Below are 13366 nucleotides of genomic sequence, written 5' to 3'. Positions count from 1 at the left end.
CCAATGGAGTCACGGATGCCAATAAGAAGCTGACACAATATTTGACACTAATGATGACAAAAGTATTGGCTAGATTTGGGCTTTAAGTCTAAAGATGAGACAGTATGCATCTGTTGGTTGATCGAAAACACATTTGAGGATTGTTATAAAACATGTTCATTCCTTTGTGTAGGTTCTGCGAACCCAGCTCGAGAGTCTTGGTTTAGATGATATGAAATCTGTCATAGAGCGCTTTGAAGAGTCCTACAAATCTATGTGGTCGGTTAATGGTCATAACCTGAGCATGATATTCACGGGAAGCAGAGCCCTGGAGGGCAAAGCTAAGGTATGCACTATCAAACCTGGAACTATAAAATAAACTTGAACATGTACCTCAAACTCACGGATCATATTTATGAAGTAGTAAGTAGGACATTCACCAAATATTCAATGCAGGTGAATCTTCCTTATGTATGTGTTTTAAATTGCAAGGAATGATTAAGCATCTGTGAATCTTTGGTGAATCTCAATATACTTTAGAATCTGACCTTGGCGATCTGGTGCATTGCTTTAAATTATGTACGTTAGTGAAATATTTTTCATGCATTAATGTGCATGAATAGGCTGGTAAGTCAACAAAACATCCAAAAAAGGGGCATGCACCATTTTTGGCAACAGGAGATTGAAGAAGTCACTGGCACATCAGTTTTTACTTCACTGTTCCGTCTTTATCGATGTTGATTAGTCATAATATCACATTGAAAAGTAATGTTTTAGAAGGTTCTTTCATCATGCAAACGGTTTGTTTAACTTTGTTCGCCTGATGAAGGAACCTATGTGGTTCCAAACATTGCTTTTCAATGTGATGTTACGACTATTCAATGTCAATAGTGTCGATGACGACTTCTTCAACCTCTGGTTACTTGCGGCACCATCCGCAGTCACTGCAGCACCATCCCGAGGAATACAGGGCTTTATATCGATCAGGAGTGCAATGGGACTTCCATGCGATTTTTGGCAAAACAAAGCAGAATAGGTAATTACTGTGTGTTGTGATTTGCACTGCATGGAGCTGGTATCACAAGTAACTTGTGTATGGGTCTTTATATGCCCTTAACAAAAATGTATCTTATTAGTGTATCACTCAGCTGTAGATTTTCAAATCATCTCTGAATTTGTGCTGACTCTGTCCTTCCTTCTGGAAGGTTTCTACTTTTGTTCCCCATGGTCCTTGTGTGTGTTGTGAGGTAGCCACTGCTCCGAGCTCGCTCCTGTGATGAACTACAATTTCCCATACAGTTTACTCATTTGTGAGAGTGTAGTCTGTCACAGGGACTGTGGTTGCTAACTTAAGTGTATGACCTGTGTAGGCAAGGTCCACTCTATCTTGAATGGATTCCCTAGAGAAAGACATTGTGCAAAATAACCTCATTTGCACTTTTCCAGTCCAAAGTAATGCTGTGAAATATAACTGTCCTATTGTTTCCTGTGTGGAATAGCACTACATTTAATTCAATCTTCTTCTAAAGGTTGGAAAACTTAAAGATGGAGCCCGCACAGTGTCCAGGACCATACAAACAAACTTCTTTGATGGTGCAAAGCAAGAAGCCATTGATCTGCTGCTCATGGGTGATTTCTACAACGATGAATATGCAGACAAAGGACGGATGTTAATGGACAGTGCTTCTCTTCTTGGTAATGGACTGAATATATGAAAATATTACATGTAAACCAAGAATATGTCCAATAAATGCCTCTAGACTTGCTGGAGGTTTAACAATTGTGTTATTTAGTTGTTTTCCTGTTTAATAAAAAACACTGTTTACCATTTTACAATTTTCAAATCTCCCTTCCCCACCAGTTGTGCTTACTGTGAAGGAACGGTTATTATAAGAAGCTTACCAACACAAAATAATAGAACTCGCGTAAGCTGCATATAGTAGAATAGGCTGCCTGAGCCATAGTTTTTGTGTATTTTGTTTATTTGTTAAATTAAATGTCTTTGTATTCCTTGGTGATGCATTTATGTATTTTGTACCGTTGTTTAGTTAAAGGAGAACTATGGGGTCAGTGTTTTTCCCCATAGTTCTCCTTAGGGTAACGGGAGGACACAAACTAGCGTCCTCCCGTTACACTAAGCTCAGTATACCGCGAGCTACAGCTCGCGGTATACTGAGACGCCTGAGCGGATCCCGACATCGATGTCGAGATCCGCTCAGCTGCGTGAGTGACAGCTGGCTTTGCCTATCTAGAGGCAGAGCCAGCTGTACCCGCCCCCTCCCCCGTCCGTTCCGCCAATCAGCGCTGGCAGATCGGAGGGGGAATCCAGGATCGAGAGGTGAGCGAACGCCGGTATATGTTTGCTCACCTCCCGATCTACTGAGCCGACCTGTGACAGTCTCATTGTCACAGGTTGGCTAGAACTATGAGGTGAGTGAAAAGCACTTACCTCATAGTTCTCCTTTAAATTGTATACCAGCACACGACCTTCTCTTAGTTGCCCACTTTTGGTGTTTTTAATATACCATAAAAAATGTGAGCTTGTAACTTTTTGTACACTTCTTATCTATCTATCTATCTATCTATCTATCTATCTATCTATCTATCTATCTATCTATCTATCTATCTATCTATCTATCTATCTATCTATCTATCTATCTATCATGCTATCTCTGTGGACTAAAAAAAACCCTCCCCATGTTATGTAGATGAATGTTAATGAAGGAGGCGTTCTGTAGTCCTAACACACTTCCTGTCCTAAGGTGAAAATGGTACTGTTTTCTAGCTACAGTATGGTGAGTGATCGGCATCACACTAGGACAGGAAGTGGGTTACTGGCAGGATCACCAGGTAGTTATTTTTTTTACAGGTATTTATATAGCATAGTGTATGTTCACATCAGTCACATTAGGTATATAGGAATACTAATGCCGCCACAGCATCTAAGGACCTATGGTCTGCCTGGGCCAAAGCTTGCCAGCTTAGAGTTGGTGGCTGCATTTGTTGTTTTTATTTTTCATTTTTTTGCCTTTTTTTCCTTTATTTTCAACTGGTGATCCTGCCAGAAACACACTTCCTGTCATAGGGTGACAACACTCCCTCACTGTAATGTATCTTGTAGCTGTTATTGCATTTAGTTACACTTTAATATGTCAAAGAGTCACTTTCACAAAGCACAAGCAAGCACAGATGCATTTTAAAGAAGTTACACGAATCCATGATGGAAATGTGATTTAGTCAGCTTTCCAAGCATGTTATATTTTGTATTACAGTGAATCCCAGTGCGGTAAAAGCGATGTCCGAAAGGCAATTTGAGTTCACAAATTACAAAAAGACTCGTGTGGCCATGGGCACTTGGAATGTAAATGGAGGAAAGCAGTTCCGCAGCAATATCCTTAGCACAAGTGAGCTAACAGATTGGCTACTTGATGCTCCTAAGCTATCTGGCCTTCCTGATTTCCAAGGTAAGTCTGCACTAGTACACGAGATTTGACAAACAAGGGGGCATAGTATAATAATAAATGGTCTTCTTTCGCGTGTTTTTAAAAAAAATGTTTAAATCTGCCACAGAATCCCTTTAACGTGTATTTCCAATTTTGCAGTCACATTTGAAAAAACCCCTTTATATATTATGGGGGAAATTGATAAAAACCGGAGCAGATAAAATCTGGAGCAATTGCCCATGGCAGCCAATCAGCCTCTCTCTTCAGTTTGTTCAGTTAAGATTTAAAAATGAAACAGAGAAGCTGATTGGTTGCCGTGCACAGCTGCTCCAGATTCTGTCTGCTCCAGTTTTGATAAATTCCCTTCTATGTGGCCTATACACACAGCATGCCTAAAATACATTTTTAACCTCTTGCCTCTTGCAATTTTTTTCTGCTCGCGCGCGCCCCCTAGCGGGCACGCACGGGCAGAAAAGACCCGACAATGCACACACCCGGTACCGGGTGTCACACATATAGGCGATCAGCGGGTCCATAGCCCGCCGATCGCCTATATGTGCTCGTTCGCGGCACCCACCACCGCACCCGTCGCCTAGGGCCAATTTTGGGTATTATCGTTTTTTGAGGTTTCGCGCGCGCACGCAATTTTAAGGCTTGACATGTTTAGTGTCTTTTTACCCGATGTGACCCCATCTTTTATATTTTACCAAAAAATTGGGTAATAATAAATGTTTTATCATTTAATATAGGGGAAACTGTTTTTTTTTTTTTAATTTCGGTAATTTTTCCTTAATATAGTAAAAAAATAAAAACCCCAGTGGTGAATAAATACCACCAAAAGAAAGCTCTATCTGTCCCCAAAAAAGGGTATAAAATTCATTTCAGTACAGCGCTGCATGACGGAATAAATGTCAGTTAAAGTACCGCAGCGCTGAATACTGAAAAATGGCCTGGATGGGAAGGGGGTTTAACACCGCGGATGTCAACTGGTTAAAAATATATGTCTTTCCTATTGGATGTGTTTGTGTAGCAGGCCTTTGGGGCTTCTCTCTCAATTTCCAAGTAACGGGAACCTCTGGCTCTACATATAGAAAGACTAGGGGCAGGCTTCCTCTTATTAGCATATAATAATTCTAAAGGTGGCCATACACTGTGTGAACTTCGACTGGTCCTTGAGGAACCAGACCAAATCTGCGCGGTTGGTGCCGCTATCGGCACCCTTTTCGTCCGGCATCCCTCGATCAGCTGATCGAAGGAGCTGCTTGCAACATCTTCGTATGAACAGAGCCGCCAGCCAATGAGCTGCTGGCTTTGTATGAGTAATCTGACAGCGGCCACTGTCAGAACCTAGAAGAAACAGCCATGGTTCCTCGATCAATGCGTTGGTAGTGTTGATGGAGGACTCTATTTTTTTTCTTCTGCCACGGGTTGGAAAAAAGAAAACAAAGTAGAGCAGTGTATGGCCAACATTAGTCTTTAACCCTTTGTTGGAACAGACGGTGTTTGAATCTAGTTTACAACTGATAATAAGGTCTGCCAGCACAGTACAGACAGGATTCATTATGTTAACATCAACCTGCCCAGTCCCCTTTAAATTCCAGAGCAAACCTCAGTACAGAGAACAACTTTTCTTTTAGAATAGAGCATGCGTTGTGCAAGTAACGGTTGAAAAATACCTTGTAAGTTATGCTTCGTGAATGAGAAACATGTAACAAGTATAAAATAGGTGCCGCACTCCATGTGTCGCTGGAAATGTCTTTTTATTAAAGTCACACAGTTACACGGTCCCGCCTAAGGTCCGCCCCTCTAACGTGTTTTAGCCAATCCTGAGCTTAATCGTAGAGTTAACTCTAAAGCTGGCCATACATTTCTCTGTGATTTCCAGTGACACATGGAGTGCGGCCAAATGTTTTATTGGTTTGACGGCAGCTAACGTGGGAGTTAGGACGAACTCCGGATGGATTTCACCTGCCTGTATGCTGTGGAGGAGCAGTGTAACCCTTTGAGTGTTTTTTAAATATAAAATAGATTGTATTCCAATTTGCCTGCAAAAGTGGAAACACACTTTTAAGTATATTTAATTATATTTAAAAGGTTTGTTTTGAGACCATTTAAGAAAAGGGGTGAGTTAAAATAAAATCTTTCAGGGTAACAAATGTCTAATACCTTTATCTAAAATGGATGAATAGTGGTCATTTCTCTGGCCATAGCTCTGGTACTCAGCCAAGCCCACCAGAATGATATGGCACAATCCCAGATAGGCCAGTTGTCCCTTTCCAGCTGCTGTTTTGTACAAACTACAGTATCCTTCAGAACAGTTATTACACAGTATAGTTCTTTGTGAGGGATGAGCATGTTTGAAAAGTGTTGCCATTGCAGTCACGTTAGTAACAAGATATACAAAGCAGCTGAAATGTCTTTTAAAATTAGCCTAATACTTTACAGAATGTTCTATGTTGTTTTGTATGTATTCATTGTTCTGTGATTACTCTTTGTTTAAACTGGGATATGAAATTTACTCTATTAAGTAGTCAATTGCATGTGTGTGTTTTTCTGTCATTGTAGATGAAAACAACCCTCCGGACATCTTTGCAGTAGGGTTTGAAGAAATGGTTGAACTGAGTGCCGGAAACATTGTTAGTGCCAGGTCAGCCATATTGACAGTAGCAAACTAAAATGGAAAACTTAAGTGTTCAGTCCCTTGAGTATTTCTGATGCACAAAGTCCAAATATAAGCAATGATGTCACAGAAAACATCACCCCCAGAGTTTGTCAGCTCTCAAATGGCAGTTTGAGCAGAGAAGAAGGGGGACTATGCTCTTCCTTTCCCTCACCTGCCATTGCCTAATGGATGGCATTGAAATAGAACAATAAGTTTTTTTTAATTGTGAGAAATTTTTGTTTGAACTACATACACACACATGGTGAACTGGGACATTAGACCTATGGGGGTTGCAGGTACATAAGACCCCCTTGCTAACATTCCTGGGCACTGGTGTGCTAAAGAGTGCTTTGGGAGGGGGACCGACATATTTTGGTGGCACCCCCCCAATACAGAAGGTCATGATGTAGGATGGTATCAACATAGCAGGGAGGTGGCACTCACTCGCCTTTCCCTTTCTATGAGGATACCAGCCCACATGCATAGCATGTTGGGCGTTTTAGTTTAGGACGTGGGGAGGGGAAAACTAATTTTTCTGTTTTGTGCTGAACCAGTAATAAAAGCACATCTTAAGCACATTGCATAATTTCAGGCGCATCTGCAGTAAAGGTCACATTCACCCTTTTCTTAACTAGGGTGAATGTTACAATAAATATATTTTACTATTGAAGTTCAGATGTTGTCAGGGGATATTTCCGGTGGGTGAATTTTAACTAATTTTTCTTGATACGTAAGGTAGATGCCCACCATCGTTTGTTAGGCAAATGTTGGGCATAAAATGTTGATAAATACATCACTATGTATAATTATTACTGTTTTGTTTTTTTTTTCAATCAAAAATCAACTTTATTGTACATAGGTATAATACAATAACATAGGGAGACAGTGTCTCAGCAATAAAGCCACATCTGCAATACACATCTGAGATAAAAGGTATAGTTGGTCCATGACATGTAGTGCGAACATGGGAAGTTGAAAGGGGGCATCCCTGTCTGGTGCCGTTGGATATGGAGAAAAAATCAGAGCGGACCTCATTTACACGGACGGCAGCCGACGGGGACAAGTAGAGTGCAAGGATCCACCGCAGCATGTTAGGACAATTATTACTGGTTTGTGGCATGTCACATTCAGATTATGGGGCCCCGCAGCAATTTTCTGTCTAGAAAGACGGTTTGAGGGTTATAAAGTGTATGTTTTATTCTAAAACGGTAGTAACTACAAATAAGGATATAATCTAGGTTACTGCATTTTGGAATTTAGTCAGGGCTATCTGGAGAGTATATATTGATAAACTGGTTGGCTTCTTATGTTGTAGTCATTTTAAAGTCAGTAAACTAAACTCAGGAGTTAAGCTCAAAAATGCATTGAGGTACTTCAACTATTAACAAAAATGTAGCTTATTTGTATATCACTTCACTGTAGATCCTCAAATCATCTCTGAATTGGTGCTGGCACTGTCCTTCCTTCTGGAGGGTGGCTACTTTTGTGGGCTAGTGGTCCTAAAATGTACCTTGTTGAGCAATATAATAAAATATTGAAGAAAATGTATATCTTTCCCACGAGTTGAACATTAAAGCAAACCTGTGTTTTAACAATTCAGGGCAATGCAACACATTTGCTTTAATCCCCAGTGGTACATTTTCTTTGTTGTCCCAACACTCCGTTCAGTGTGGGGAGCCAAACTAAATCCTTGGTACTTCTGGGTGTGAATGAGCATGTGGCTACCGCCATGTGACAGCGCTGGGCCAATCAGTGCTCCCATGCGAGATTCTATAATCCTTTGTAAGCTATTACTCTAGTGACTTATTGCTTATGCAGGACTTTCCTTCTTCTCCCAAAAGTGGCAGGGAAAAAAGGGAGGGTAAACATAAGCTGCTGGGCAGACGGGACATTAGCGTGAACCTGTAGCTTTGCCCTGCACTTTAAGTTGCATATAAAATGGAAGAATAGTTTGAAGCTTTACACAAGTGCAGGGCAGATTTTAAGTGCACAAATTACTGCATCTCTATATTTATTGATATATCATTCAGTGTACCTGAATTGAATTTAATATCGTCCTCTTACAATCTACTGTACAGAAAAACTCAGACTAGGAGAGAGAGAAGCAGTCAGTTGTGCTGCCGTGCAAGGTGTTTGCTGAAAAGAGCAGAAAGCAGAATGAGAGAGAGATAATCTCATCAGTTTACTTCTCCTTTCACTGTCCAGTCACAGGGTGGGGGTGTGGAGGAGACCTGTAAGTGTTCATAAACTGCAGCAGAACAAACACAGGTCTCCTGCCCTTACGGACAGGGCTGTGCTTTAAGGTGGAGTTGTATAAATCTGAGAACTGAATGGACAGAAATACAAATCTTTGACAGGTAAAGCAACTTTTTTACATGCATTTCATTTGAGTATTCATCAGTTTGCCTGGAGTTCAGCTTTAAAGTACTTACCTATGCATGTGCTCCTACTCTATTTAAGGGACAAGGCAGATGCAAAAGTTGATGCTTGATTATGTCTTTCTTTTTTTTTTTTTCCTGTCCAATCATTAAACACACATAATAATATTTTTTTTATAGTACAACAAACAGAAAAATGTGGGCTGAGCAAATCCAGAAGGCTTTATCCCGATCACATCGATACATATTATTGACCTTTGGACAGCTTGTCGGTGTTTGCCTCTTTATATTTGTAAGGCCGTACCACATGCCATTCATCAGGTACGCATCCATCACAAGAGCAGCATCCTTTATATTTGTATTTTTTCCTTGCTATGTAAAACATTTTATAATTATACTTCTGCATTCACTGTTTCATTTTCTGTCTGCTGTAGTAAAACAAGTATCTGTTTTTAATAAGAAAATTAACAATGTGTATAAATTTGTACATTATGCAGACTTCCTAAGCCATTTCAATATTCTATCATGCATATAGTTTTCTCTACTAAACTGTGAACAGAAATACCTAATTATGTGTTGGGGAATTAAAAATATAAAGCTTCCACTGCCTATAATTGAATATTTAAAGGGAAAATACAACTTGATGTGACTGTAGTTTGCTATAGTAGAGGACGCCCATAGAAATTACATATTCTGTTCTGACTATTAAATGAAGATTACACTTGAGCAGTAAGAGTAAGAATTAGATTATTCTCAGTTCCATATGTATTAGGAGTCTATAAAAGGCGTTTCTGGGTAATAATATATAAATTGTAAACTGCCTCACTTGAAAATGTGAGTAGTATGTGAAACAACTGATGGATTTCACTGATCATGTCTGATTTTTATGGACTAATCATTGTGCCTAATAAAGTTGGGGAAAGTAAGGTCAACCAAGTGCAGGCCCTGTGTTTGCTCTATGAATCCAAGTGTGGGACTCTGTCTTTACTGTATGAATATGAGTGCAGGACCCTGTCTTTACTGTATGAATACGAGTGCGGGACCCTGTCTTTACTGTATGAATACGAGTGCGGGACCCTATCTTTACTGTATGAATACGAGTGCGAGACCCTGTCTTTTCTGTATGAATCCAAGTGCGGGACCCTGTCTTTACTCTATGAATCCAAGTGCTGGACCCTGTCTTTACTCTATGAATCCAAGTATGGCACCATGTCCTCGTTCTATGAATAAATTATACCACCCTGTCTTCGGTTTATGAATCCAAACTGACCATGTTCTATAAATCCTAGTTCATAACCCTGTTTGTGCTCTATGAATCCAAGTTTTGGACCTTGTACTCGTTCTATGGCTCCTGGTGTTACCCTGTCTTCACTCTATGAATCCAGGTGGAAGTAAGGGACCTAGTTCTTGCTCTATAAGTACACTCCTTACCGATATGTCCCTTGTAGTGGGGGGTGCTCGCAGTGACCGCGGATGGCACCGTGAATGTCCGCAAAATTGTAGAAATGTCACCAGCACACCAGTCCTTTTAAGATAGCAAAACCTTCATTTATTGAAGTTTTTTGACATATGACCAAACAAGCGCTTTCGGGACCGCACAGGGTCCCTTCATCAGGCTTTAGCTCTATGAATACAAGTGTGGGATTCTGTCTTAGCCTTATGAATACAGTTATTTATGTTTTCTGTGAGGAGGGATAAGCTGGAAACTAGAAATTATTGATGCATGTATGTGTTTAATGAGAACAGTCTGTAGTCCTCCTTCTCTGAATGGTGTTATGAACTGCTGGTGTGGTCAATTCTTTTTTACGTGCTTTGGGTTATAATATTTTACAAATGTTATACATTGCACTGATGTCTTTTACCGTGCTTACTATTGCTTTGGATTTAGTTTTGTTTTTGTTAGTACTGATTAGATATTTTATCCGTTAATGGCTGATACAATACCATATTTTTCATGGATCCAGCAGGGATCTAATGGCCAGCTGTACTTTGACTGGCCACTTCACTGGTCAGCAGAATAGAAACGTCTGCATTATACACTTTAAATAAAGCAAAGCTTGTCTAATTTGTGGAGCCTATATTTGTTATTATTACTATTAAGAATAATAATAATTTTAGGTGCTATTTTTCTAATCTAAAGCTAGCTCTACTCGGCTTAAATTTCTGCCTATTTCTGTGAATCAACTGAAATCCAAGCTGTGGATGGCCTTTTTGGCACCACCTGATTTCATTAAACTTCCAATGAAAAATAGAAAGAGGCAGGTGGAAAATTGTTGGCCGAGCATTAAAGCATCTGTACTCCTGCGACTGCTTGAATACAACCGCCTACATCTTGTATGATCCCTCGTACAGAACTACATTACTTGAATGACCCCTAGTAGAGAACTACAGTACTTGAATGACCCCTAGTAGAGAACTACAGTACTTGAATGACACCTAGTAGGGAGTTAAATTACTTGTACGACAACTAGTAGGGAGCTACTGTACTTGTAAGGCAAATAGTGGGTAGCTACAGTACTTGTATGAAAACTAGTAGGGAGCTACAGTGTTGTGGAAACGGGTAATTTTTAAAATTGACATTGCAAAGACGGGAAAAATAGACAGAATAGTGGTCACAGAGTTGTGGTCAATTTGAAGTTTCTCAAAGCAGAATTATTTTAAAGAAGTATATAGAGTGCTGAAATTTCCTTCTAATGTAATTTCTGTGGTTGTCAGCACATACCCTATAAAGAAGGCAATCACATAAACATGGTTTTTTTAGTTATTTGTTTGTACATTTGACTGGAAAGGTACAGTTTTCCTTTTCTTATTCTGAACTCATAGCTGACATTTATCATTGTGCTGATATGTTTAAAATGTAAGTGTACTTCGAATACTCAGCATCTCGCACCTCATGTAGTGTCCTTATCACACACACATAGACTTTGTCTGTGTACTCCGCTGCCTGTACTTTTCTTACACATGCTATAAGTGCAGCCACAGAAAGTAGTGACTGCATGGGGTGCATACACAGTTACGTACCCTTATTTCCTAAGGCAGGGCTTAGCACGTGTAAATTCACAGCTATGTCCTGTGGAATGCATCAATGCAAGCTGGTTGGTTTATCTGAATCTACCACATGCATGGTGAGGGTACTATGAGAAGGTTAGAGGTGCTGAGTATTGTATACAGTCTCTACAATTACATTTTAAAATTGATGCAGATTATTAAACCTTATGTGAATATTTTTTTTTTTTTTTCTGGTGGACTCTGTCTTACTTATATTTATAAGCTGTACATTTTCCTTACTATTTGCTAGGTTGTTCTTATCTGTTTCTCTTACAGAGACTTGGCAATGGACACTGTAAAGACTGGTATGGGAGGAAAAACTGGCAACAAAGGCGCAGTAGGCATACGTTTCCAGTTCTACAGTACAAGTTTTTGCTTTATATGTAGTCACTTTACTGCTGGGCAGACCCAGGTGAAAGAACGAAATGAGGATTACAAAGAAATCACTCAGAAATTAAGCTTCCCTATGGTGAGTGGTACAGTACAATGACATCTGCCAGTACAATGCTGCTTAGAATGTGGAAAATACAGACGTGCTACCATATATCACAACTGTCCCTCATTTGAATGGACTGTGCATTTGCTATTTAAAAAGGCCGGTATAAAGTGAAAAAGGTGGAAAAGAAGCATTTGTGGGTTTAGCCTATCAGTTTTTGCATATCTGTGATCTTTATAATTGGAGACATGGCAGGTCATATATACTTTGCTTATATACTTTGTACTGTAAGGTCTCGCTCGTTCTCATCTCAGAAAGTTGGGTGGTAGGGTGTTACTTTTTTAGCCTTGCATGCAGAGGCGTAACTGAAAGACATGGATGTATATACTGTATGTATGCATGCGTGTGTGTGTGTGTGTGTGTGTATATATATGTATATATATATATATATATATATATATATGTGTGTGTGTGTGTATATAATTACAAATGGGGATGTTGAGTCCATAATTTAGGTGGTTGTTTTGTTTAAATACAAGTGTTTCATACCAGACATTCCATGCTCCTGTACTTTACTTATAGAAGGGGCGTTTAGTTAGTTTGGATATTAAAGATAACACTTGTATCGCCTAACGAGCAGCCAGCTCCCCATGGTGTTTAGTCCATGCAGTGAGATGTACTTCCAAAAAATTACACCAGTAATATTTCCTGTTTATTTTTCTTAATTCAAGGGAAGAAATGTTTTTTCGCATGATTGCATATTTTGGTGTGGAGATTTTAACTATCGGCTGGACCTTACATACGAGGAAGTTTTCTATTTTATTAAACGTCAGGATTGGAAGAAATTACTCGAATTTGATCAGCTTCAGATACAAAAAGCCAATGGAAAGGTGTGTACAGTTTTAAATAAAATCCAAACTGTATGTGATCCATTTTTTTATTACTGGTAATTACATGAAGATATTTCTAATGTTTGTTATATGTATTTCTGAATGTTACTAGTTTAGTGGTGGTATAAGGAGTGTCATGAGTACTCTAAGGGGTTGATTTACTAAAATAAATGCAGAATGTTCAACAAGCTTAGTACATGTTTTGAAGCTGTGTTCTCTTTAAATACTAAATCATGTGCGAGGGAGATTAAATAAACAGGATTTAGCTTGCACATGACTGAATAATTGAACACTGCTTTATCTTTTTCACTAAGCATACTGCAGAGTCCTAATTTTTGCTTAAGTAAATAACCCCATAGAAGGGGGAATATCCTTTTAATGCATTAATTTTTTGTTGGAACCTCTTAAAATGTCAGTGATTTTCAATTTGTAGGTGTGGTGGTACGTTTTCCTGGAAGATACTGGCCACAGCACACTTTGCCAAACTGCTCCATGCATGTTTAGGAATAGATTGTCAAATGTACTTCTGC

General features: G+C 39.4%; 1 protein-coding gene across 1 annotated transcript in view; it reads left to right on the top strand.

Moving 5' to 3' along the window:
- The window catches only part of SYNJ2 (synaptojanin 2), a 102117-nt gene that overhangs the window by 66825 nt on the left and 21926 nt on the right, over positions 1-13366 (top strand). The window contains exons 10-17 of the mRNA XM_018567185.1: positions 173-325; positions 1509-1674; positions 3252-3443; positions 4919-4921; positions 5988-6069; positions 8643-8783; positions 11787-11979; positions 12678-12836. Of these exons, the coding sequence (XP_018422687.1) occupies positions 173-325; positions 1509-1674; positions 3252-3443; positions 4919-4921; positions 5988-6069; positions 8643-8783; positions 11787-11979; positions 12678-12836 (1089 nt within the window). The remainder of the gene's footprint in view (positions 1-172; positions 326-1508; positions 1675-3251; positions 3444-4918; positions 4922-5987; positions 6070-8642; positions 8784-11786; positions 11980-12677; positions 12837-13366) is intronic.

Source organism: Nanorana parkeri, unplaced genomic scaffold (assembly GCF_000935625.1).
Source record: "Nanorana parkeri isolate BGI_ZX_2015 unplaced genomic scaffold, ASM93562v1 scaffold1018, whole genome shotgun sequence".
Lineage (NCBI taxonomy): Eukaryota > Metazoa > Chordata > Amphibia > Anura > Dicroglossidae > Nanorana > Nanorana parkeri.
This window is presented reverse-complemented; position numbering and strand designations above follow the sequence as displayed.